The sequence below is a fragment of the Erythranthe guttata genome, chromosome 1 (assembly GCF_056151865.1).
Source record: "Erythranthe guttata isolate IM_541 chromosome 1, IM_541, whole genome shotgun sequence".
In the NCBI taxonomy this organism is placed as follows: domain Eukaryota; kingdom Viridiplantae; phylum Streptophyta; class Magnoliopsida; order Lamiales; family Phrymaceae; genus Erythranthe; species Erythranthe guttata.
In genome coordinates this window covers 1,484,707-1,510,115 of record NC_142533.1, presented here as the reverse complement: position 1 = coordinate 1,510,115, position 25,409 = coordinate 1,484,707, and the positions used below count along the sequence as shown (strand labels likewise).

Genomic DNA, 25,409 nt, shown 5'->3' with positions numbered 1-25,409 from the left:
TATTTAAAATAAAATAACGTATATTATAATCTTTTAATGCAAAAAAGAACTATAATTCTTTCAAATGATTCTAATAATGTTTTGGAAAGAATCGCTCTAGATTATTATTTAGAGGTATCGATTAAAGGTAAAAAGTAAATATTAATAGATTTTACATAAATTAGTATTTTTTTTTTAATTTTATATTGTTGTACTAAACATAATTTATATAAGATTATGGAGAAAAAAAATATAAAAATGAAGGGTTAAAACAAATATTTACAAAACTTTGAGGGGGCCAAAATTAATATTCAAAAAGTATAATTGCATAATACCTAATTTAAAAAAAAAATCTTGGTGGGGGTCCACATCATCTATTAGAAGTTAGAACACTGAATTATTGAGATTAAATGCAATTAATCATTTTGCCCTTTGCATTTAGGCCAATTCGGCTTTAGTGCTAAATAGTAAATCCAGTGTATGTCATCATTATCACTAATTCACACACACACACACACACACACACACACACACACACACACACACACACACACACACACACACACACACACACACACACACACACACACACACACACAAATATATATATATATATATATATATATATATATATATATATATATATATATATATATATATATATATATATATATATATATATATATATATATATATATATTCTTTTTAGGGTAAATTACACACACACCCCTGAGGTATGCTTAAATAACTGTAAGGTCCCTGTGGTATCGATAATTACACTCACCCCCCTGAAAGGTAGTTAAAAGCTCTAACGGGATAATGCATTGTATACATTATTCCGATAGGGTTCTAATGGACTATTACTTTAAGCTAGTTGTGTAGATAACATAGAGTTATGGGGAGTTATGGGGTGACATGACTCCCCCAATATTTTTTAAATCACCCATAACTCTTAGTTGTCTTCACCACTTCCTGAAACCAATAGTCCATTAGAACACTATCGAAATAATGTATCCAATGCATTATCCCGTTAGAGTTTTTAACTACCTTTCAGGGGGTGAATGTAATTATCGATACCACAGGGACCTTACAGTTATTTAAGCATACCTCAGGGGTGTGGGTGTAATTTACCCTTCTTTTTAAGAAATTTATGTATATAATGTACAATGTTTCAACTATATATATCATTCACACGTAGTTAAAAATGTCCCAAGCCTACTACAATACATAGTAACAAACTGTATTTGCAACAATTAATTTAGCTAATACAAAAAAAAAAAAAATAACAAAACAATTCGTCGTCTGTCTAAATTTCACATCCGATGAAGTAAACCCTCATCGAATCAAATACTAAAAAATAACATAAAAATTGGAGGCAAAAGGAAAAAGTTTTGAAAAGAAAAAAAAATCTAATTTTTTTATAGCTGGAAGAGAATAATTTGTTCTATTAATCTCTAACCGTCTTTCGCTCTCCGATATCCTTCTTCGTCGTTTCACTCGGCCACATTGGGAAAATTGCAAGAAACAATGAAGGGCTTGTGCAGTTGCACACACAAACTATAACCTCATTAATTTCGGAAACGAGTCGAGAAAAAAAAATATCGTATTTTTTTCTTTTTCCTATATTTCTTCCTTTCTCGTTTCCTCGTTTCTTACAGATAACTCTTGAAGAACTTTCTTTGATTAGGACATTTTCGTTACATACTTCTTCCTTATACTCCAGCAGGGCCTTCTGGTATAGCCTGGAAAATGCATATAACCATTACATACATATACATACATACATGATACATACATACATATATACGCAGTTTCGGACAAATTAAAACACTTTTTATAATTAATATTTACTAACCTGAAGCTGCCTGTCATTAAAACTCACTGATCTGTGCTTTAATTCACCTCTGCGTGTCGTCATCTCGTCTAATATTTCGGCAGAAGATACATCCGGAGAAGCTTCGTCACCATTAGTATCCGGTAATTCTCTATCCTGTTATTTATTTATTTTTTTTTTTTTTTTGTGGCCAAAATTTCAAAATCAGCACAAAAGAAAAAAAAAGTAGAAATGACGAAAATGCCCTTTACCGAAAAAAGAGAGATGAATGTACCGTAATGGAGAGGCTTCTAGTTCTGAAGGAACGTCCGATGATTTCTTCATACTCAGCAGCATCCAACTCCTGAAGACAGTGAGCCGGAAAAATCTTGGGAAGAATATGCTCTCTAATACTTATCAGAAGAAAAAACGGGAGCGGAAATAATATTCCAGCTATCGGTATCCACGTAATCCCGAAGCACATTAAAAGATACGCTAGCTGGAAAATCGTAAACATGAATATATATTTAAACGGCACTGACTCCACAAACGATGCGTGGAAGCCTTGTATAACTCTGCAAAAAAAATCAGTTTTATATATTTATATATTCTTGAAAATAGTTTTATGTAATCGATCTTTTTGCGAAAAATAAGGTATTTAACATAAAAAAAGGGCTTACTTGAAACGGCGACCAGGTGGAACAAAGAGCAGAAGAATCCTCTCCCAGAATTGATTACCTGGCAGACTATCGATTGCCATGTAGGCGAAGTAACCCCATAAAACCGATGAAGGTATCATTTTTATTACAGGCATTATACATATAGAGAGGCCCACTAGTATGGATTGTAATAAGTTGCTAACTCTTTGCTCGTTTACTCGAACGGGTAAGTGTAGGTCGATACACTTTTCGGGGTCAAAATTGTCATTTGCTTCTCCGTCTTCGTGGCTTAGTACAGCTTCCTTCAAGTTCGCCAATTCTTTGTCCGCAACATGCTAGAGCGAAAAAAATAGAAATAAGAATAAATATATTAATAAATAAATCGATTTCACTAATTTTTTTTTGGGAAATACGACACACTCACAGATGGAGCACCCTCCATCTCAATGAAAACCGCGTGCATTCTTCCGTATATCTCGGAGTTGCTCGCTTGCTCTTTAATGCCCTCTTTCGCACTCTTCACCATTTTCTTACGCATTATCTAAAATCGAAATTCAAAATGTCAAAACAAAAATTTTATTCAAAATAATAATAATAATAATAATAATAATAATAATAATAATAATGATAAACGACATCATGCAGTATTATATGTCGAACCTGTCTCTTAAGGACAGCAAGACTTCTCGTATGCATAGGTGACTGTGGAAGTACACCATTTGATGGTGGAAGTCCGAGTAAACCACAGAGCAGCGTCTAAAAAAAAATCAATTAATATTTACGGGCTCGACTGAAAAAAAAAAATCACGACGGAAATTTTAAATTCTGTACCATAACTCCGAGCAAGAAAATATCGTAATGGTAAGCAGACGGATTTTTCAGATTGAATTCCTTTTGTTGCGCCAGTTGTGAAGCTACACTATGATCGAAGAAGTATAAACCTGCTATCATCATAGCTGGTATTATGGCAGCGAAAATATAACCCGCCGGTATTTTTCCCATATCCTGCAATTTGTTTCATTCGACAACACAATTTGAGCATAATTTCTTTTAAGTTGTGGAAAAAAAATGATAAACGGGACAAGGGCATTTTCGTCATTTCAGTACATTAATCACGGTCCAATGATACAGTGATTCGGGTTCCCAAGGAAGAGGACAAAAGAGCCGCCTTGGAACACCCGTAGGAATTTGGCTAGGTATACTATACGACAATGCAGTCCATACAACGACCATCATTGGAACACCGTAGTCCGCAATAAAACTCCGAAACCAACCTGCCCAAATTGCGCAAAAAAAAAAAAAAAAATTAATGAATTACTATTTAAATACTGTCGGAATTTAATGAATTTAATCGTTGTAAAATCACGATAATGCCCCCCACTGTACCTGAACCGTAACGCCAAGATCTAGCTTTTCTGCTTTTCAAGGCGGTGATAAGTAAGCCGAAAGAGAATATAACCGCGAGCAAACCGTTAGTGTAAAGCCATTGAAATTGGTATTTCTCGTCCGATGCATTTTCGCCCGTCGGAATGTTGAATTCACTTACCACACCCTGTGTGTGTGTGATTCGAGAATAATTATTTTTTTTCAGAACGAACATAACTTTTTATATTTTTTTTTAATGAAGTGAAGGAGGAAATAGTACTCTACCTTGATGGCTTCTTGAATGAAAAGAACGGTGATTAGCATGCCAAATAATTCCCCCGCAACCCTTGTGAATCGAGTTATTATTGTACATGCATTGAATATTGCGAGAATAAACAGCATCAATGCAGTCCACACACAAACCCTGTTTTTGGCAAATCGAATTATGACTCATTACGCAAATCGAACATTTAATAAAATTAAAAAAAAAATTGAAGGTTAGGTTGCTTACCACCCTGCCCAAGCTAAATACAGTTCCTTTCCTACACTGTGTTTGGCAAAATTGTATAAGTAGGCGTACATTATAATAGTCGGTTCTGCAACACCTAATATCAATAATGGCTGCCCACCGAAAATCGAATGGATGACCCCACATATAGCTGTCGAAGCAAGAGTTTCGGAAGTGCTCAAGCTTCCATCTGTTACAACAAAAAAAAAATTAAAAAAATTCAACAAATCCCAACAATCGTATTTTACGAATCAGTTTGTTAAATTTACTGTATTAACAAAGTGACCTGTTTCGCGACTCAATTGCTCGCCAAAGGCGATAACAGGGAGAGCAGAAGCGAAGAAAATATACGCAGTTGGAGCCAGAATCCTGAGAAGGCGAACAAACAATAAAAATCAAATCTTTCGGCGAACAAACAATAAAAATCAAATCTTTCGGCGAACAAACAATAAAAATCAAATCGTTCGGCTACTTAATTGAAATAAAGCCCGCAATTAAATGCGACAAAAGGAAATGCACCTTGCACCCGAGCCGCATGTATCGATCCAGTCCTTCTTGTAGCAAGCTAGCCTTCCTTTGACATCGTTCAGCATTCCGCTGAACGGTGTCGTTACCCCCTGATCCATCGTCATGGCTGCAAATCAAGAAACAAAATATTGAACATGTCAATAATAATAATAATTCCATTCACAATATACACAATCTTACCTATATCAAACACTTTATGCATTTCGATTTCAAAGAAAACTAAAGAGCTGAAAAATAGAGATAAAAATGGGATCTTTTTTCTTCTTTCATGTCAAAACTTCTTGAAAAAATAGGATTTTTTTTCTTCCTGGAATTAACAAACAATTAAACTGAGAAACCAACAAATAAAATCAATAATAGTAACACACCCATTGATTTTAAACATGCCAGGGATTCATGAAAATGCACAACAATCACAACAAACAGTAATGTAATAATTGCAACATCCAACGTAAAATCAAGAAAAGAAAAACAACCTAGGATGAAGGAAAACTACAAGAGGCCGAAATCAAGATTCGGTAAATGTGGGTTGTTGGTAAAAGTTTTAATACAATGAGGATCAGATTGAAGGACAAGGATAGGTTTGTTGATGAAAATGGTTTGTTTTTTTTTTTCTTTTTTTTTTGGGTTTGTTTTTTTTAATTTTTCCGGTAGTGAAAACCGCCGCCGGAGGAGGGCGGGGTAGAATTTGGAAAAAGGAGAAAGCAAAAAACTCTCTACCTCTCTCTCTCTCTCTCTGTATTATTATTATTATTTCTTATAGCTGTGTTTTGGTTTCATTATGTAAGCTCCCTACTTTCTCTCTTTGCCAACCATTTTTTGACAAAAAAATGCAGTGGTGTAGACTGTAGAGAGAGAAAGAGGAAGACAGAGAGATGAGAGAGACACGGGTTGAGATTTGAGTATGTAGAAAATAGGAATCCGGGAAAAGAATGTTTTGAAAAGAAATTGCACACAGTCGGAGGAGAAAGCTATATTGGGGTCCACTGTATCTACTATTGACAAAGCGCTGTTCCAAGAAAATGCGTTTTATTTATTTACAATTCAGCCGAAAATGCGTTTTACTTATTTACAATTCAGCCTGATAAAAAAATGGGACACGTGTACTGAATAGGAACTTTGCATATCATTCGCAAAGGGAAAATTAGCTAGAACCTCCTCTCCACCAACTTACATAGGTGGATGTCCAATTTATTAGATGATTATAGCTATAGGTCCCTTAACAAAAAAAATAATATAAATTAAATAAAATGATAAGTAATTATACATAAATACCCCCAAATACTCTATTGTTTTATTTCTGGAAATAAGGGAGCAAATCTCTCATATTAAATGACGTGATTCATTACTTGTGAGCGGCGTATGAGAGATTGAAGACGTCGGATTTTGATACGATGGAAGGCAATTAAGAAAATTCTCGCCCCGATCTTGAGTAGTGGTTCTACGGCAAGCGGCCCACCAGATTTGATGACCTCTTCATGGGCGTTCGGAATCCACCTTCCGCTTCGATCCCTACAGTATCTCCGTCTTGGGCCCACCATCCTCGCCGACTTTTACTGGTTGCACTCCATTAATTGAGTTAATTACGCCGGCGGCAACCCTAGAGTTTGTGGCGGAGTTAGGGGTAGCGTCAATGGATTTGGGGTGAGATGTTGTTTGTTGGCAGTAAGTCTCTTTTTCCGTTTTGTTGTTTGCAATTTGCAATTTCATATTGCACATTAGTTTTCATTAAAAAAGTTAGTGTTGTTTTGATTAATTTGTTTTCTTTTCTTTTTAGTTGTTTTCATTTTGCATTTTGCAATTTGCAATTTTATGTTACATATCGTTTTTCACCCCTCAGACTCTAGAACCTTGTGATTTGACAATTTAAGTGAAAAAAAAATATGGAAAGAGAATGAACACATTCATCGATAATTACGAAACAACCGTTATCTTCTTACATAAATGTACAAACACAAAGCTTATGTTCAGAAAGACAACAAACAGAAATTCGAACGAGTAGTATTTAATCTTTCACAAGTAACTCACATCCTTCGTAAGAAATATCTTCAATTTCAATCTATGCAAATAACCAACACCAAACACACACATATATGCCCGCTCTTACATGAAAATAGTATCGTAACCTGTACAAAACATTGTATATATTAATCGAATCAATAATCGGATCAACTTACCAGCACATTAATCGAAGAGCTTCACGAGTTCGACCAAGCAGTTGCAGCTATGTGATTCCCCGTTAAACCAGCAAGAGCGAGTTGTTCTTGTGGCAATGCACCCTCAATATAATTATCCTGTAAAGTTATAGGCTGCCACTGCAGAATCAAATCGAGAAATACACATAAGAAATTGTTTAATTCCAGATTTATACAAACTAAGTGAATTTATTTCTTACCTTAATTCCAGCATCGAGCAGCCCATCAAGAGAAATAAATCGAGCAACATGAGCACCAAATCCTCCAACGGAACCTTTCTCGAGACCTCGTATGTGATAAGGAATCTATGGTTCTTGCATAACATTCTTATTAATTTAATATCGATCGCGCATCAGCCACAATAACTTCAATACCAAGCTTCCAAAGAAGATTATGTGCTCTAAGACAATTTTGTACCATCGAGCCAAATCCCAACAAAGCAATATCTTTACCTTCTACAAGTACTCTCCCTATGCCAATCTGTTCGATCGCTTATTTACTTCAATGGGTTCTCCGACATATGGTTTATGGTTTGTCAAATCAACGGCACCTCTAGGAAACCGAAATCAAACTGGCCGGTCATCAATGTTGACTGCAGTGTTGACCATACGAGAAAGTTCAGCCACATCTGACGGTGCCATCACAATCATGTTCGGTAAATATTTACGGGCTCAACTAAAAAAAAGAAGAATCACGACGAAAATTTTAAATTCCATACCATAACTCCAAGCAAGAAAATATCGTAATGGTAAGCTGACGGACGGATTTTTCAGATTGAGTTCCTTTTGTTGCGCCAGTTGTGAAGCTACACTATGATCGAAGCTATCATCATAGCTGGTATTATGGCAGCGAAAATATAACCCGCCGGTATTTTTCCCATATCCTGCAATTTGTTTCATTCGACAACACAATTTGAGCATAAACGGGACAAGGGCATATTCGTCATTTCAGTACATTAATCACGGTCCATTGATATACGACAATGGACCGTAGAATGTAGAAATCTGTAGGCGCTTCGTTTTGTAAAATTATGTCTTCTCTCAGTGGGAAATACTCCGGTTTCATCTCCGATACCTACGATATGTTAGACCATAAGAAAATCAATAAAATGAAGGGAAAAAAAAAACTATTTTTTGGTAGTTATGTCGAAATCAAATGAATAACAAGAAAAGGCTAATTATTACCAGCTGAAACAGTAGATCATTCGACACCCCATGAAATAAATAGACCTTATCAACATGTGATCGAGTAAAACATAAAATGCGATATACTCGAGCGAATCGCCTTTGGAAGTACGTCGAGAGTTTCTTGCTGTTGCAGCCCTTAGATGAGGTAGCAGAAGGTTCCGTTTCGCAAAACTCCAGGCAGCGTTAATTGCTTCTCTCTATCACACCGGCCACCTTAGTCGGTAAAATAAAATAAAAAATAATAATAAATTTTCAATCACATTTAAAAAATTTATAAAACTTACGAATTGCCTAGTTTTGTATGATTCGAGATCGGAGGGTAAAATTTTATGCACGAGTTCGGAAGGTATCATGGAGACAACATCGAAGAAGAGCGTCTTCGCGTATCTTAAACCGATTGGCTTCGGATTGTCGATTAGAAGAAAACTCGATTTATCGAGGTAGGCTACGAAGAAAGTGAGCACAATGTCGACAAAGAATATTCCGTTTACGACGTTGTCGGTTATGGAGAGGATTCCTCTGGTCGTCTGAGGAAACCGAACTCGAAAGGGGAAACCCATGCTGTTTAGAAAAACAGTATTACCAGGAATGTGTATATTCTGCAAAATTCAGATCAATGAAAAAGCCCTTAACAAAAAAAAAAAAAAAAAAAAAAAAGAAAGAAAAACCCCAACATATTAATAACTTCGATAAATTAATAACCATTAACCTCGTTTAAATAATATGTTTTTGCGGTCCCAACTTGAAGAAGACGTAACTAAAAAAGATATCGTTCGATTAATATTTCGATAAATTAATAGAATTTCGGTACCAGCTAATTAGTCCAACATTATTTAAAAAGAGTAGTTTTAGATTCTATTTTACATTTATATGTTAATTGAGCTATGGTAATTGATGCAGTAAATCTCTAGAGTTCTGAGTAGGGGTGTGAACGAGTCGAGCTCGCATGAACTCCATCAGCTTGACTCGAGGTTTAAATAATAAAAATAGGGGAGGGACATATTTGTAAGTAATATACACATTAGGGGTTAGTTTGTAATTTATATATAAAAAAAATACCCCTTGAAAGTTGAAACTCATCTTTAAGCCATGAATGACTTGAGATTTACAGTAAATACAAGCCCTGTTTTAACTTTGAATATGAACTAGGGGGGAAGAAACAGACGAGGACAGAGATGTAATATTATATATATATATATATATATATATATATATATATATATATATATATATATATATATAATATTATTTTTTATTTATTTTTAGTTCCCACAAAATATGTAGTAGTTTCCTATTTATTTGCGACATACCAAATCATCAACACTCACGTCTCTCTCTCTCTCTATAGAAGAACAGGACTCTTTTCTCAACAAGAAACTCTCTCTCTCTCTCCTCGTTTTTGAGCAGGACTCTCTCTTCGACCTTAACATGAATCTCTCTCTGTCTATATATATATGTACTATATAACCTAAAATCATTATCTCGACGCAGAAAAATTGATTGAATTATATATATATTTTCATAGTTAGAGAGTTAGAGAGAGAGAGAGATGGTTTTGTTTATCACAGAATTGGTAAACCTAACGGATAAGACGATCGGGTTCCAACCAATCGCCGGATTGTATCTTTTCCCGTTGAAAGATGTGCCTCCGAACACAAAAGGGTTCGTCGTACACTCATCGATCTGGGATCAACAGTATAGGGTTGTGAGCAATGGCTATTTCACGGGCAAGAAACTATATGCATATTACATATTAAAGTGTGTCCGAATCGTGTTCACATACGATTCGGATAATAAGCTTTTGGTGCAAGGAGCCCTTGCCAACAACAAGTTCGACATCTTCCTTCGTATGTGGTGAGGTTTTGTTTTGTTGCTACACTTTTCAGATTTCTTATTATTTATGTTATGTTTTATAATAATTATAATTATAATTATTATTATTTACAGGGGCATTGGCCCCCTTCTCGGGAGGGACCAAAGATGGGATAAGAAACCCTTGACTTGTATTGCACACGTCGAAGAACGGTCAAAGCAAAAGAAGCAAAAGTCAACGCTGGAGGCGGATTTGAGGTAACCGATAAATTATGTAATTTTTTTATTTGTACTTTTTAATTAGTTCAAACCTCGTTTCTTTTTCACTACTTGCTACTTGCTCTTTACGAAGTTCGAATTGTTATATTCATGAATATCCTGATTATAGTATACAGTATGCATGCAACCTTGTGGATCGATCTTTCAGAAATTTCATAAAAAACGGGCTTTTCTGTTTAAACTCAATTTTCACTCACGAGATGTATTCATACTATATATATGCGTTTGTGGTGGTTATTGTGTTATAAGACGTAGTATTATTACAATGATACAATTTTTATTGAAGCATTTTCTTTGCTTTTCAGTTCGAAGGAAGAGAAAGACGAGAATCGCCAAATCCAAGTCCACATCCACACTCACGTACACACACACATCAACATGCATTTTCAACAGTAGTACGAGAATCCGAGAATGCGATATTTTCGTTTTGTTAGTTTTGCTAGTTTATTTTATTTTGATTTCAAGTATATGGACTGATATATACCTAGTTTAACAATTAAAAGTGTGCAGTTTGCACATTCCACATTATTGTAGATGTTATTGGCTAAATATCACTTACGAATGTTGCAGATAGACTTCGGATGTGTTTGGTTTGAAAGTCGAATTTTACATTTTCAATTTAAACACGTACTCTAAATTTTGAAATTATGGCAAATTAAATATTCATTTTGGTATCTTTTACATGATGTTCATAAAATTACGGAATGTGAAAATTTGATTTTTGTTCGGACCTATTTGCAAATAGTGGGTCGGGTGAGCTCGGGCCGGGTGGGCTCAACGAGTTGGGGGAGGTTTTTTCAATGAGCTTGTGATGTGGGCAGGTGATGGGCCAGAGTAATAATAATAAGGCTGCGGCTATATGCAAATGAGACAAATATACCCATAAATTAAATTGGCTTTTTTTTTTTTCCTCATGCAAAGACCAAATACAAATAATGAGGAAAAAACAACAATATCAAGCTCCGTCGCCCAAGCTCCACCGCCGATCGCCGCCGCCCCCAGCCCTGCCACGCACAATCATGAGTGACATAAATCTGCCCAAAAAAAGAGGAAAAACAAATTAAATTTGAAACTGGTAAAAATCGACACCAAGGTGTCGAAAAACTATGCTACAAATCGACAAGCGTCGAATTTCATAGGTAAAAAATTGACGTTGACATGTCGAATTTTATACCCCAAAATCGACATCTAAATGTCGATTTTTACCGGTAAAATTCGACCTGTACATGTCGAATTCGTTTGCGCAGGATTTTTTTTGAAAAATCGATATTCTAGCTAAAAAATCATAAATAAATCATAAATGCATACCTTCTTGGGTTATTCCATCGTAGAATCTTCTATTTTGATGTCTTCTGACTCCATACTTGCCTTCTTTGTAAGATTTGTTGAGTTTTGATGATTTTGAATGTCTAGGTTTTGTGGGTTTATGGAAGAGGAAGGAGAAATGTAGTTCTGGAAGATGGAGAAGATGAGAGTTGGTCTTGTGGTTTTTTTGGTCTTGTGATACGGTTTTTTGTGTTTTGAATTTTTTGTCTTGCATGTTTGGAATTTTCTATTTTTTTAATAAGTAAGGGTAATATAGTATTTATACATTGAAAATTCTAATTTGCTCTTGCACAAGTGGAATTAGTCTTGCATATAGCCGCAGCCTAATAATAATAATAATTATAACTATCAAATGAGCAGGAAAAATTTCATAGTGGATTTATTAACCTTGATTATATTAAATAAAATTAAATAATAAAAATAAATAATTAAATAAATAAATGAAAATTATAACTATGAAAAAATATCATAGGGTTTAACAGGATAGAACTAATTAAATGAAAATTGTAATAATAAAATAATAAAAGTAAAAAATAATTAAATGACAAAAAATAAAAGTAAAAAATAATTAAATGACAAATATAGCCATAAAATGAGCGGGAAAAAAAACCCTAGGGTTTCACCAGAACAACCTTACTTTTAATAATAATAATAATAATAATAATAATAATAATAATAATAATAATAATAATAATAATAATAATAATAATAATAATAATAATAATAATAATAATAATAATAATAATAATAATAATAATAATAATAATAATAATAATAATAATAATAATAATAATAATAATAATAATAATAATAATAATAATAATAAATAATAATAATAATAATAATAATAATAATAATAATAATAATAATAATAATAATAATAATAATAATAATAAGGGGTTATTTTACATACCCCCTAGCCACCAAATAAACTAGGGATAAACTCAAGCTCAAATCATCCTTTGATATACCCCTGAAGGAGGGAAAGTACTATACTACCCTTATATGCAATTTTCGGCCAAACTGCATTCAGCATTTCTGGCACTGTATTTATCATTTTCGCTGATTTATTTATTATTATTTTCGTTTTTTTTTAATAAATAATAATAAACCTGTTTGTTAAATTTATATATATATATATATATATATATATATATATATATATATATATATATATATATATATATATATATATATATTTTTTAAAATTAAAAAAAAAATAATTTTTTATTTTTTTTTAATTTTTTTAATTTTCAAAACAATACGTTTGCAGTACTGAAAATAACTACATGTAACTATGGTACCTATAGTAATTCGTAGTTATGTTCATTTTTTTCCCCATATTTTTAGTCGATCAATTGTATACACACACGAATACTGGCTTATACAAAAGAAATTCATAAACCCCAATAAAAATTTACAAATGTCAATATTTTTATTATAAATCACCTCAGAACCAAAAAAAAATAAAAAATTGAAAATACAAAAATATATGCATATATAACTACATGTTACTATATATGTATAGTAATGTATACAGTTTGTCAAACACTGCTTCACAGGTAACCAAATTGTTGACACCTTCAAGGAGAGGATCAATGGATTTCATAAGCTGCAATTGCAAAATCAAAACAAAAAAAAATTACTTAGTTGCAAATCAACAAAATTTGATGAAGCATCAAAACACTCAAAAATCAACAAATACTAAGAGATCGAGAGATAGAGATACAGGTTATTGCTGGGAAATGCTACAAATTTTAAATAAAACATACAGTGAATCCTCACCCCCCCCCCCCCCCCCCCCCTCTCGCCTCCTACCAAAACCCTAGGCGCCGCTACTAACCACCCACAGTTTCGCGCACCCACAGATGCAAAAAATTATAGAAATAAATCTGTAAACATAAAAATAAACAAAATTACCATCAAAATATAGATTAGTTTAATTAAACTATAAAATAATAATAATAATAATAATAATAATAATAATAATAATAATAATAATAATAATAATAATAATAATAATAATAATAATAATAATAATAATAATAATAATAATAATAATAATAATAATAATAATAATAAATTCTTTTTATATATTTTTATACAAACATATTCAAAATAAATTTTACGATCAACCGTTAATTTGCAGTTGATCGTTAAATCGTAAATAATTTGGAAAACAACAAAAATATTTGAAAATTTGCTATTCTAACTTTTTAGAATTTTCAAAATGGCCCATAAGGTATCGGAAAAATATCGAGTTTCCAACACAAAATGTTAACAAGTTGAAGTTTTTATGTTACGCATGGGCTCAGTATTGTTTCTGGTGTTCTAGTTTATATGTATTTTCTTAATTTATTTATTTTTTATTTTAAATTAAAAAATGGAGTCAAGTCAACACACGAAGAAGAAGTCAATTTCAATATATATTATTATCTTGTGGAAATTCTGCAATTTGGAGAATGTACATTTTAAGTCAAGTGGCTAAATATTTGTGTTATGCAAGTCAATTTTAAGACAATTAAGGGCATCTCTTGTCGATGGGGCGGCTCCCCCGACCCCGACCCCAATCCGTTTCTCGTCCAACCGATCAATCTCTTTCATTTTTTTCATCACCACTCTCACCGTATAATAATAATAATAATAATAATAATAATAATAATAATAATAATAATAATAATAATAATAATAATAATAATAATAATAATAATAATAATAATAATAATAATAATAATAATAATAATAATAATAATAATAATAATAATAATAATAATAATAATAATAATAATAATAATAATAATAATAATAATAATAATAATAATAATAATAATAATGTTGTGCTATTATTAGGTTATTAATTATATTGTCAGTTTTTAAAACTATTTTGTAATATAATAACATGTAATGTTAATATAATTAATAACATGTTTGCAATATAATTACTATTTTAAATTAAAAAAATCGAATTAGATAAACAAAAAACAAAAAAACTAAAATAAAATAAAAGAAACCAATAAAAAAACAAAAATAAATAAAGAAAAAAGAAAGAGCAAAAAAAAAAAGAAAACGAGAACTAAATAAATTAAAATAAAAAAATTAAAAAAAATAAGAAATGAAAAATAAATAAAGAAAAAAAGGAAAAAAAAAAAAGAAAAAAAAAAGAATAAAGAATGGATAACAGCCTACGTGGAAGAGAAAGAAAAAGAGAAAAAAAAAAGAAAAAAAAAAAAAACTAGCGTGAAAGTCACGGGAGGGAGGGGCGCGTGAGAGCCCAGGGCTTATGCCTGGGCTCATTTCACCTCCCCAGCCCCCCAGCCCCCACCCCAGCCTATCCACCTACACATTAAATACTCCAGCCCTACCCCACCCCCACCCCTCCCCCGATTAAGTAAGAGCATGGTTTTGATTAAGTAAGAGCATGGTTTTGACAATTTGTTACCATGCAATTTTCATAGTAAGAATATTGATCAAATCTTGAATTATGCCAATGTGGTATGTTTGCTTTATCTTCTTACACTACTCCGTTTCGTTGTCCGATGCAAAATCCGCAATCTTGCCGAACTAACCCCTCGGAGAAAACGAGACTCTCGTATCTCCTAACGGAGTTTTCGAACGGAGTTTTCGAGCTGGGATTTTTAAAAAACTCCGTTTCCGAGAATGTCTTCGTCGGAATCTGGTTCAAGAATCTGCCAGAGAAAAAACCCGTTTGGGTGGCCAATCGCGACAACCCGTTGGAGCACAAATACGTCTTCACGATAAGGTTTGATGGCAACTTGGTAGTAATCGATCGACGACAAGCACCTACGATAGTCAACTCTCGGAATCTCGCCTCGAGTTCGAATACTAGCGCCGAACTTCTCGATAACGGGAATCTTATTCTTAAACAAGGAGATGAGATTATATGGGAGAGTTTCAGTTTCCCAACCGACACTTTTCTTCCGGGAGTGAAACTCGGGTGGTTCGGTTTGACGAGTCACGAGCCGAGAAGACAGGTTCTTTTATCGTGGTTGGGGCCGCACAACCCTTCTCGTGGATCGTTAACCGCGGTTGCGGGTTTTAAGGATGCGGGAATATTATCTGTTTGGAGAGGGGACACTGCCCACGTGGATATTGACTCGTTGGACGAAAACGGAATTTTCAGATTCGTTTTCAAGGACTCGTTCGCCAGCTTCAATCTCAGCCACAGATCTACGCCGAACGAGACTTATCTGACGTACAATACTATCGGAGGGTACGAGTTTCAAGTTTGTGGAATGTATTTTCCTATATATCTACTGTCATGATGGCGGCAAACCTGTATATATGTAAGAAAAATATATATAAGTAACATTTATATTGAAAATAACATTGACATGGTAAATTACATTAAAAAGAAATTTATCAGGAATCAAAGTAGGTAAAACTGTTTAACTATATAATAGTTGATCCAAAAAGCAGAAGATATATGGAAGCAATTTTACCTCATCAGTGTAAGACGGTAGAACTTGTATATGCTTCAGACAGAATTTCAAAAATGATGGGTTCGTCATCAAGTCCCAGCCAAAAATGCATGCTTACACCCGACATTCTTTAAAGAAAATTGCGCTTAACTGTGCTTGAAACTATGACGTGGTGTATAATCAAGGAAATAACTATACAAAAATCTCACAATTAGATATAATATATCACCAACCGAGCACAAATCAATCAGAATAGACAATATACAACAAAGAAACATTCGAAAAGTCACATTCAAATTTCATACATTATTCATAAGATATTTATATATCTTACAGAACAACTTTTGATTTCTTAACATCGAACTCCTTTGATTTTATGCCAAGGATGGCAGTATGAAGAATCAACATATCTGAATAACAAATGGCATAAATATGAATAAAATATGCAGAGAAAATACTAATTTGATGTTAATAATGCACAGTACCAGATATGGAATCACAATACCCTCCAAAGCTTTGTCTAGAACAATCTGCACAAAAAATAAAAAAATAAAAAAATTAATGTCATCAATTATATGGCAATGTCACGTGCAAATAAACTGATTTTGAACTTCGACTATTTCAGAGCAGGAGAATGAGAGTCAACAAAGACGGGGAAAATAATTCCCAACCCAATACACTCACTGGCTTCGACCAAAACAAAAACAAATGTGCAAATAAAAAAAATCATCACTGATTCTATATTTTTTGTAGGGGAACAACAATTATAGAATGGAGTGTAAAGTGAATGGATAAATAAAAAAAAAGTAAGAGAAAAGTAAAAAGTGCCATGAACATTTTATACCAATAACATCCAAAAATAATAAGAAGATGCGAGGGATATGGAGTCAGAAGCGTAAAATTTCTGTCATTCGTTGATTTATAAGAGAAATTGGATGCCGGCTTCTGCTTATTTGTTTCTCTTCACTCGAATTTGTGAAAGAATTTATACATGAGCGAAGCAAGAAGCGGTAGAAAAGAGGAACAAATAGAGAAAACGAAAAATCAAACCGTCATCGAGAAGCCTGGAAGAAAAAAATAGGGGATTGAGAAAAAAAACTGCAAAAATAATCATGTGAGAGATTACAGATGCAGTTGGGGAGGAGATGGGATACAAACGTGTTCTATTTTTTGCAAAATAGTCCTAGGACTATGAAAAAATTCTAGAAACTGCCCTAAGGTTTTGAAACCCTAAAGCGCCACGTGTCAACATATTATGCCATAGATTGGCTAGGTATACTATACTGCATTTATTGCGCAAAAAAAAATTACTATCTAAATACTGTCGGAATTTAATGAATTTTAACGGTTTAAAATTACGATAATGCCCCCAACCGTACCTGAACCGTAACGCCAAGATCTAGCTTTTCTGCTTTTCAAGGCGGCGATAAGTAAGCCGAAAGAGAATATAACCGCGAGAGCACACCGTTTGTGTAAAGCCAATGAAATTGGTATTTCTCGTCCGATGCATTTTCGCCCGTCGGAATGCTGAATTCACTGCCCACACCCTGTGCGTGTGTGTGATTCGAGCATAATTATTTTTTTCTGAACGAACATAACTTTTTTATATTTTTTTTAATGAAGTGAAGAAGGAAATAGTACTCTACCTTGATGGCTTCTTGAATGAAAAGAACGGTGATTAGCATGCCAAATAATTCCCCCGCTACCCTTGTGAATCGAGTTATTATTGTACATGCATTGAATATTGCGAGAATAAACAGCATCAATGCAGTCCACACACAAACCCTGTTTTTGGCAAATCGAATTATGACTCATTACGCAAATCGAACATTAAATAAAATAAAATAAAAAATTGAAGGTTAGGTTGCTTACCACCCTGCCCAAGCTAAATACAGTTCCTTTCCTACATTGTGGTTGGCAAAATTGTATAAGTAGGCGTACATTATAATAGTCGGGTCTGCAACATATCAATAATGGCTGCCCACCAAAAATCGAATGGATGACCCCACATATAGCTGTCGAAGCAAGAGTTTCGGAAGTGCTCAAGCTTCCATCTGTTACAACAAAAAAATCAAGAAATCCCAACAATCGTATTTTACGAATTAGTTTGTTAAATTTAATGTATTAACAAAGCGACCTGTTTCGCAACTCAGCTGCTCGCCAAAGGCGATAACAGGAAGAGCAGAAGCGCAGTTGGAGCCAGAATCCTGAGAAGGCGAACAAACAATAAAAATCAAATCTTTTCGCTACTTGATTGAAATATAGCCGCAATTAAATGCGACAAAAGGAAATGCACCCGAGCCACATGTATCGATCCAGTCCTTCTTGTAGCAAGCCAGCCTCTCTTTGACATCGTTCAACATTCCGCTGAACGGTGTCATTACCCCCTGATCCATGGTCATGGCTGCAAATCAAGAAACAAAATTAAACATGTTAATAATAATTCAGTTCACAATATACACATCCTTACCTATATCAAACACTTGTACCTCAAATCAAATTCATGTATTTCGATTTCCAGGAAAACTAAAGAGCTGAGAAGTAAAGATAAAAATATGATCTTTATTTCCCGGAATTTAACAAGCAATTAAATTGGGAAATCAACAAATAAAATCATTAATAGCAACACACCCATGATTTTAAACATGCCAGGGATTCATGGAAATGCACAACAGTCACAACAAATCCAACGTAAAATCAAGAAAAGCAAAAAAAACCTAGGATGAAGGAAATCCAACTGGAAACACACCCCGTTCAACGTAAAATTCAACTGGAAACACACCCCGTTCAAATTCCTTAACATCATCAATATGAACATTACTATCTAACTATAATGGGTGGTTGATGTCTTGTCAAACTATAATTTTTTCGAAAGATTCAACAATCATAAACTAATTATTTAACATTTGAAAAGAAGAACTGCAAATTAACAACTTCTTGAAAACTACTTATAAAAGAGTCCATTGATGAGAATGAAATCAAATAAAAAAGAAAATTTTTGAATGTTTCCATAGAGCAATGAAATCAAGAATAAATACGAACACAAAAAATAGTAAGAATAGAGACAATTTTTTAAAGATTTATGCGTGCGATTCTTCAAGCGAACGAAATACTAAAGATTTCGAGAACCTAGAAATTCACAAATTAGCGAATTAAATAAACACAAATTAGCGAATTAAATAAAGTGAAAACTGAAGATCTTTGTCATTGTTTATGATGTTGATTTGAATGAAAGAATAACCTGAAAATGCGAGCGATTTTGTGATGAATTGCGAAATAGAGATGAATTGCAATTAGGGTTTGAAATGAATTGTCTTTTTATATATATATATAAATAGTAAAAAGAAATTGGGACCCAATTGATCAACTATTGAAAATCGTGTTTTATTTATTTACAAAAAACGTTGTTACAACAATTTTATTTATTTACACACAAACCAACGTTTATTTAAAAAAATCGAAGAATATTCATTTATACAATTCAAACCTAACGGCGGTTCGCATAGAGCCGTGGATGCGCCACCGTCGGTGGCGCCGCCGCCGCCGGTGCCGAGTATCGGCAAGGTATATACCAGCATGCGAATAGGATAGAACGAAGAAGCCCGTGGAGAGAAACAGAGGTATCCTTACATCGAACCAGTAAGCCCATGATATCTCTGCGGCTGACAAAGTGGGGGCGGCTGTCTCTGGCGGCGGCGACGACGGCGACGGAGGTCGCATAATGTGGGTGGACGTTTGCCGTGGAGACGAAGCGGTAGCTGCCTCTTGAGGCGAAGGTTGAAGGTGCGTTTGTGTAATTCGCAAGGTCTCCGATTGCGTCAGCGGCGATTGCGATTGCGATTGCGATTACAGCGGCGGCGATGGCTGGGTAATCTCATCCAGTATCGTCTTCAAGCTTAAGATCTTACTAACATAAATGCCATGCGAAGAAGGACAAGAGAAATGGGAGCAAAAAGGAAGAGCATTTGGCTTCCACAAATTGGCCAAAATTGGCCGAAGCGTGCCTGAATTGAGAAAAAAATGTTTTGTAATCTGATCCTCCAGCTGGTTCAACTGAGATTTGATTGACGCCATTGCTAAAAAAAAATTCTCTCTGCTGAAATTTGTTTTTCTCTCAGCTGAAATCTGTGAAATCTGTTACTGTATTATGTATATATAATACATTCAAATAACTGATTAACAACCCTAACCCACCTTTAGCATTGAGTATCTGCTGAATACTCGAGCTGAATCTGTTTTTATTTTTTTTTCTCTCAGTTGAAATCTGTTATTGATTAACTAACCCTAACCTCTTTAGCTAATGTATACTAGTGTGTGTATGTCTTTAGCACCGAGTATACTAATGTAACTAACCCTAATGTGTCTTTAGCTAATGTATACTAATGTGTGTGTATGTCTTTAGCATTGAGTATACTAATGTATACTAATGTGTGTATGTGATGGGTCTATACAAATGGTCCTATTTATACTTAGTTCATCTCTGTAAGTAACTGCATCGATTAATTTAATCATATAATTGTTACAGAAGATTTCATAAAAATTCTAATTTCCTTAGAGTAACTTTTAGAAGATAACTACACTATAGTGATTTTTGGCAAGTTTTTAAAAAAATATTACAACTTTGTCACAGTTCTTATCTATTTCTAGAAAATGTGCATCTACAAAATGGTCTATTTATGAGTTTGAATATTTTCCACCCTCAAAATACAATAAATTATTCATAATGTACCATGAATTGAATGTTTTAAAACCCTCAAAATACAATAAATTATGCATAATGTACAACTCATCACATGGAAAGAGAATGAACACATTCATCGATAATTACGAAACAACCGTTATCTTCTTACATAAATGTACAACCACAAACTATGCAATAACCAACACCAAACACACACATATATGCCCGTTCTTACATGGAAATAGTACCGTAACCTATACAAAACATTGTATATAATAATCGAATCAATAATCGGATCAATTCACTAGCACATTAATAGAAGAGCTTCACGAGTTCGACCAAGCAGATTCAATGCAGTTGCAGCTATGTGATTCCCCGTTAAACCAGCAAGAGCGAGTTGTTCTTGTGGCAATGCACCCTCAATATAATTATCCGGCAAAGTTATAGGCCGCCACTGAAGAATCAAATCGAGAAATACACATAAGAAATTGTTTAATTCCAGATTTATATAAACTAAGTGAATTTATTTTTTACCTTAATTCCAGCATCGAGCAGCCCATCAAGAGAAATAAATCGAGCAACATGAGCACCAAATCCTCCAACGGAACCTTCCTCGACTGTGATAAGGAATCTATGGTTCTTGCATAACATTCTTATTAATTTAATATCGAGCGGCTTGCAAAATCTCGCATCAGCCACAGTAACTTCAATACCAAGCTTCGAAAGAAGATTATGTGCTCTAAGACAATTTTGTACCATCGAACCAAACCCCAAGAAAGCAATATCTTTACCTTCTACAAGTACTCTCCCTCTGCCAATCTATTCGATCTCTTATTTAGAGACGACATAAAAAAAAAAAAAAAAAAAAAAAAAAAAAAAAAAAAATGGATTGTATGTTTACCTCAATGGATTCTCCGACATATGGTTTATGGTTTGTCAAAGCAACGGCACCTCTAGGATATCGAAAGCAAACTGGCCGGTCATTAATGTTGACCGCAGTGTTGACCATACGAGCTAGCTCAGTCTCATCTGACGGTGACATCACAATCATGTTCGGTAAACATGACATAAACGTTATATCGAACGGTCCAGAATGAGTTGCCCCATCGGACCCCACTAGACCTGCACTCGTAATTGCAAAACGTACCGGAATCTTCTGCCTATCCACATCATGAACTACCTGAGAAAGGTTTCATCAGAGATATATATTAAAAATTAAAAAAAAATATCTTTAAACGAAATTATGGAATGAGATGAAAACCTGGTCGTATGCTCTTTGAAGGAATGCCGATGGGATAATACAAAAGGGTTTTAATCCACCGCACGCTAGACCAGCGGAGAAAGTAACTGCGTGCTGCTCCGCCATGCCGACATGGAAAAACTTGTCCGTTAAGTTATCTTTCAATAATTGAAACGAAGGTTCCATTCCCATTCCTGCATGCACCACTACAATATCTTCGTCTTTTCTTGATTCAGTGATCAAAGCCTCCACAAAGTGATCGCTATACGTTTGCGGTCTAGAATTGCCGTTTAGTGGTTCATTGTTCAAGAGACCTATTTATCAACAAAATCGAAGAATAAATAAATTAAATATTTAAATCCAATATAATACTAAGAAAATGCAGGATATTTAGTATTACTCGTGTGGTAATCTTCTTCGACTTTGTGATGTTCATTTGTTATGACATGAACCAAAACGGGGCCCATTGAGTTGAGAGATGCCACCTCACGAAGAACACAAACAAGGTCTTCTATACTGTGACCGTCTACGGGGCCGATATAGTACAATCCGAGCTCTTCGAATAAAGTTGATCCTGTGGGGCCCATCATACCACGTGCGTACTCGTCGATCTTGGCTGCCCACTCGTGCATTCCACCTCCGATTTTCTTGGTAAGAACCTGAAACAATCATCCATTACTGCAACCATCATCTCTGTTCGTTGCAGCAAAATTTTGCTGGCGTAAGAGAAGGGAGAAATTTTTTGGTTCAATCAATACGAACATTCAAAATCACAATCACCGCAAGTTAGTGTGTTCTGATGGAAGGCGTAATAAATCAAAAATGTTCTGGTAACATTGCTTCCATGAGTGGAAATCGGATGGATCGAGTCGGATTTGGAAAAAGTCCGATTTTTTCAGAAGTGAAACACTAATTCCAATCCAGTTCCAACGAAATCAAATAATTGGGCATTGGAATTTCGGGAATTGAAATGAAAAAAATTGTTCCCCAATTGAGAATTCTAGGATCGGAATAGGCGGAATTCAGAAAATTCCGGTTTTTGAGTAACCTAAAATATAAAATACATAATAACATTTGATATTTTAAGTGTAATTTTTGGAAAAATAAAAAATTCCAAATTTTCGGAAATTAAAATTGGATCGGAAATCCCAATTTCATATGTATTCCAATTCCGATCCAAAAAAAAATCACAAAAATCGGAAATCGGAATTTTTGGAATTCTAAATGAAAAATACTTTCCAAATACCTTAGCAAGCTCTCTGAATTTCCTGAAAATTTTGCTCGACTGCAGCTTGCTCAGAGTACTAGAAACAGCATTAATCGATGCTTTAGGGACATGCTCGAGCTTCATTTGTGAAGAATGGTGACAATCATTTAAAATCACGACCATATTCGAATCCAAATAACCTGCATTGCTCATAGCCTCGTAAACCTGGCCAGCCATAGTCGTTTCGTTGCTAATCACAGAAACTATACGGTCTTTTTTCCCTTTAATATCTCGTGCAACCGCCATACCTAGATATAAAATTATATAAATTAATTATTGAAGAAACAGAATAAATTCTGAAAAGAAAGAGAAATAAATAATAATAATAATAATAATAATACCAAGTCCCGAAGAAATGCTGCTGCACCCATGCCCTGCACCAAAGGGATCAAATGTACTACGACACGTATAACTCGTTAAACCATCTAGAGTTTTAGCGTTACGAACAAGGTCCCTTCTCCCAGTGAGAAGCTTATGTGGATAAGTCTGTTAATTAAATACATAGAAAGAACACGATAAATGAAAAGCAATGATAAAATGTTGAATCCGAAACAAGTTTCAAATCCGACGAATAATATTTAAAAGATACGGGATCGAGAAGGAATATTCTCACTTGATCCTCCATATCCCAAAGAATCTTGTCCACGGGGGAGTTAAAAACGTGATGAATAGCCACTGTTAGTTCGACTACCGATAAACTGGCTTTAAAGGGCTTTTGTGTTTTCGACATGGTATGTAATAATTCAGACTGAATTTCGTCTGCTAGCTGTCTTAGTTCCTGCACGAGAAATATTCTATTTTTTTAGCTGCATTGTTGCAAATTGAACTCCAAAATTAAAAACTTAAATTACAAATTTATCGAACCTTGGAAGTTAAATTTTTTAAATGCATAGGACTTTCGATCATGTCGAGAATGGGTGTCGGCCCTTTCTCATCGGCGTTCGGTAAACAACGTACGTCACCACAATATTCCTACATCAAGAAATAACACCATATGCAACCTCATTAAGTTTCAAGTGGTCTTACATTACTTCTAAAATCAAACATCCTTTACAACCGCCCCCTGAGGTAAGATTAAATTACGAAAAGACACCTCATGTTTGAGTAATTACAACCACCCCTCAACTATTTGAATATTCTTACACATTCACCCTTGCGATGTCAAATTTAGTGAAATCTTTTAGATTATGCGGAATATTCTCCGTTTTGTACCCGTTTTACCCCATTCTCACTCCACATTTCGAAACATGATCATAAGCTTGTAAATATCAAATCATAGTGCATCTGAAACTGTCTTTTTGCACAAATTAGAGAACATTCCACGTAATCTAGAAGATTCCATTGAATTTGAGCACATATAAGAAGCTTCATATTTGATGGTGGTTGTAATTACCCAAACATAAGGGGGTTTTTATGTAATTTGACCTTACCTCGGTAATTTACCTATGATTAATGGCGTATAAACAAGATCAAATAAAATGATTGGTCACTGATTAACGAATACCTTGGAAGTAGAGGTGGAAGCTGAAGTGTGGGCAAAGCTAAGCCTCGAGAATTCCACATTTGAAGGGAAATTAACACTTGAGAAATTGATTTTAGGACTCAGTAATCTCGAATTATCACTGAAATCAGCACTAATCCGTAAAGGGTTCTGCCGGCAAGAAGCACTGGCCATTGATCAAGAACAAAGAAAAAAAACACGATTTTTTTTTTCTGATTAAAAAATCAAGAAACCAGCTCCCAAGAACTGATTTTCAGACAGCCCACCCGAGTTTTTGATTGAATCCCAGAAATTATTTTCTGGGCACGAATCATTTGTGGAGAAAACAAACAGGGGAGATTGAGGATGTGATTCTGGAGTGATGTGGACAGAGGAGGACTATTTGGGCCGTAAATGGGCTTTTTCTTTACGCAAATTCGGGCCGACAAACTTTTTGTAGTATGGGCTGAAACGTTAGTTTTTTCTGGTTTGGTAATTAACGTGAAAACCCGCTTTTGGTGCTAAGAAAGAAAAGTAAACCACGTTTCTTAAAATGTAAAGGAAACTTTTTCGTCAAAGGCAAGTAATTTATCCAATTTAATTCCTCCTTATCCACACTTTATTATATATTTCTGTAACGTATTTATGTAT

General features: G+C 34.2%; 3 protein-coding genes, 1 long non-coding RNA gene and 1 pseudogene across 13 annotated transcripts; 1 reads left to right on the top strand and 4 right to left on the bottom strand.

Annotated features, from left to right (window-relative positions):
• Positions 1-1,138: 1,138 nt before the first annotated feature.
• LOC105975269 (putative boron transporter 7) lies at positions 1,139-5,855 on the bottom strand. The gene is made up of 14 exons (XM_013000449.2): positions 5,329-5,855; positions 4,844-4,958; positions 4,611-4,693; positions 4,328-4,514; positions 4,102-4,240; positions 3,838-4,003; positions 3,559-3,725; positions 3,283-3,456; positions 3,112-3,207; positions 2,876-2,992; positions 2,473-2,786; positions 2,088-2,367; positions 1,835-1,969; positions 1,139-1,721 (listed from the first exon to the last, which is right to left on the bottom strand). Exons 2-14 carry the CDS (start codon positions 4,954-4,956, stop codon positions 1,692-1,694), a joined length of 2,001 nt encoding a protein of 666 aa, XP_012855903.2. The 5' UTR covers positions 4,957-4,958; positions 5,329-5,855; the 3' UTR covers positions 1,139-1,691.
• A 1,141-nt stretch (positions 5,856-6,996) lies between these two features.
• Positions 6,997-7,697, bottom strand: LOC148772539 (putative 1-deoxy-D-xylulose-5-phosphate synthase, chloroplastic; annotated as a pseudogene). The gene is made up of 2 exons (XR_016031979.1): positions 7,248-7,697; positions 6,997-7,167 (listed from the first exon to the last, which is right to left on the bottom strand). The product of XR_016031979.1 is annotated as a putative 1-deoxy-D-xylulose-5-phosphate synthase, chloroplastic (transcript).
• A 1,857-nt stretch (positions 7,698-9,554) lies between these two features.
• LOC148772538 (uncharacterized) lies at positions 9,555-10,931 on the top strand. Its single transcript, XR_016032157.1, has 3 exons — positions 9,555-10,088; positions 10,182-10,304; positions 10,631-10,931. It is a non-coding gene; the product is annotated as an uncharacterized LOC148772538 (long non-coding RNA).
• A 4,166-nt stretch (positions 10,932-15,097) lies between these two features.
• On the bottom strand, positions 15,098-19,406 carry LOC105975271 (putative boron transporter 6). Of its 9 annotated transcripts, none has more exons than XR_016030347.1 (8): positions 19,332-19,406; positions 18,387-18,494; positions 17,963-18,297; positions 17,737-17,875; positions 17,470-17,637; positions 16,576-16,620; positions 16,112-16,500; positions 15,098-15,945 (listed from the first exon to the last, which is right to left on the bottom strand). XR_016030347.1 is itself a non-coding variant. In XM_088815619.1 (6 exons), exons 2-6 carry the CDS (start codon positions 18,441-18,443, stop codon positions 17,624-17,626), a joined length of 462 nt encoding a protein of 153 aa, XP_088671745.1. In that variant the 5' UTR covers positions 18,444-18,494; positions 19,332-19,406; the 3' UTR covers positions 17,465-17,623. The 9 variants fall into 9 exon arrangements, 1 of the variants encoding a protein (XP_088671745.1); XR_016030342.1 differs by lacking the exon at positions 16,112-16,500 and having other exon boundaries at positions 17,963-18,144; positions 18,228-18,297; XR_016030341.1 differs by lacking the exon at positions 15,098-15,945 and having other exon boundaries at positions 16,334-16,500; positions 17,963-18,144; positions 18,228-18,297.
• A 1,478-nt stretch (positions 19,407-20,884) lies between these two features.
• DXPS3 (1-deoxy-D-xylulose 5-phosphate synthase 3) lies at positions 20,885-25,394 on the bottom strand. Its single transcript, XM_013000447.2, has 10 exons — positions 24,783-25,394; positions 24,143-24,250; positions 23,892-24,056; positions 23,620-23,764; positions 23,258-23,526; positions 22,412-22,670; positions 22,033-22,325; positions 21,673-21,951; positions 21,306-21,590; positions 20,885-21,225 (listed from the first exon to the last, which is right to left on the bottom strand). Exons 1-10 carry the CDS (start codon positions 24,951-24,953, stop codon positions 21,076-21,078), a joined length of 2,124 nt encoding a protein of 707 aa, XP_012855901.1. The 5' UTR covers positions 24,954-25,394; the 3' UTR covers positions 20,885-21,075.
• Positions 25,395-25,409: the final 15 nt, after the last annotated feature.

Coding starts and splice junctions, on each gene's coding strand:
- LOC105975269 (XM_013000449.2), bottom strand. CDS start 4,956: ATGACGATGGATCAGGGGGTAACGACACCGTTCAGCGGAATGCTGAAC. Junction 3,726..3,837: donor ATCTTGGCGTTACGGTTCAG/GTACAGTGGGGG, acceptor CAATTTGGGCAG/GTTGGTTTCGGAGTTTTATT. Junction 2,787..2,875: donor AGATGGAGGGTGCTCCATCT/GTGAGTGTGTCG, acceptor TTTTCGCTCTAG/CATGTTGCGGACAAAGAATT.
- LOC105975271 (XM_088815619.1), bottom strand. CDS start 18,443: ATGTCAAAGAGAGGCTGGCTTGCTACAAGAAGGACTGGATCGATACAT. Junction 18,298..18,386: donor GATCGATACATGTGGCTCGG/GTGCATTTCCTT, acceptor TCGCCTTCTCAG/GATTCTGGCTCCAACTGCGC. Junction 18,145..18,227: donor GCAGCTGAGTTGCGAAACAG/GTCGCTTTGTTA, acceptor TTGTTGTAACAG/ATGGAAGCTTGAGCACTTCC.
- DXPS3 (XM_013000447.2), bottom strand. CDS start 24,953: ATGGCCAGTGCTTCTTGCCGGCAGAACCCTTTACGGATTAGTGCTGAT. Junction 24,251..24,782: donor CTTCCACCTCTACTTCCAAG/GTATTCGTTAAT, acceptor TTCTTGATGTAG/GAATATTGTGGTGACGTACG. Junction 21,226..21,305: donor TGCTCGATGCTGGAATTAAG/GTAAAAAATAAA, acceptor TTGATTCTTCAG/TGGCGGCCTATAACTTTGCC.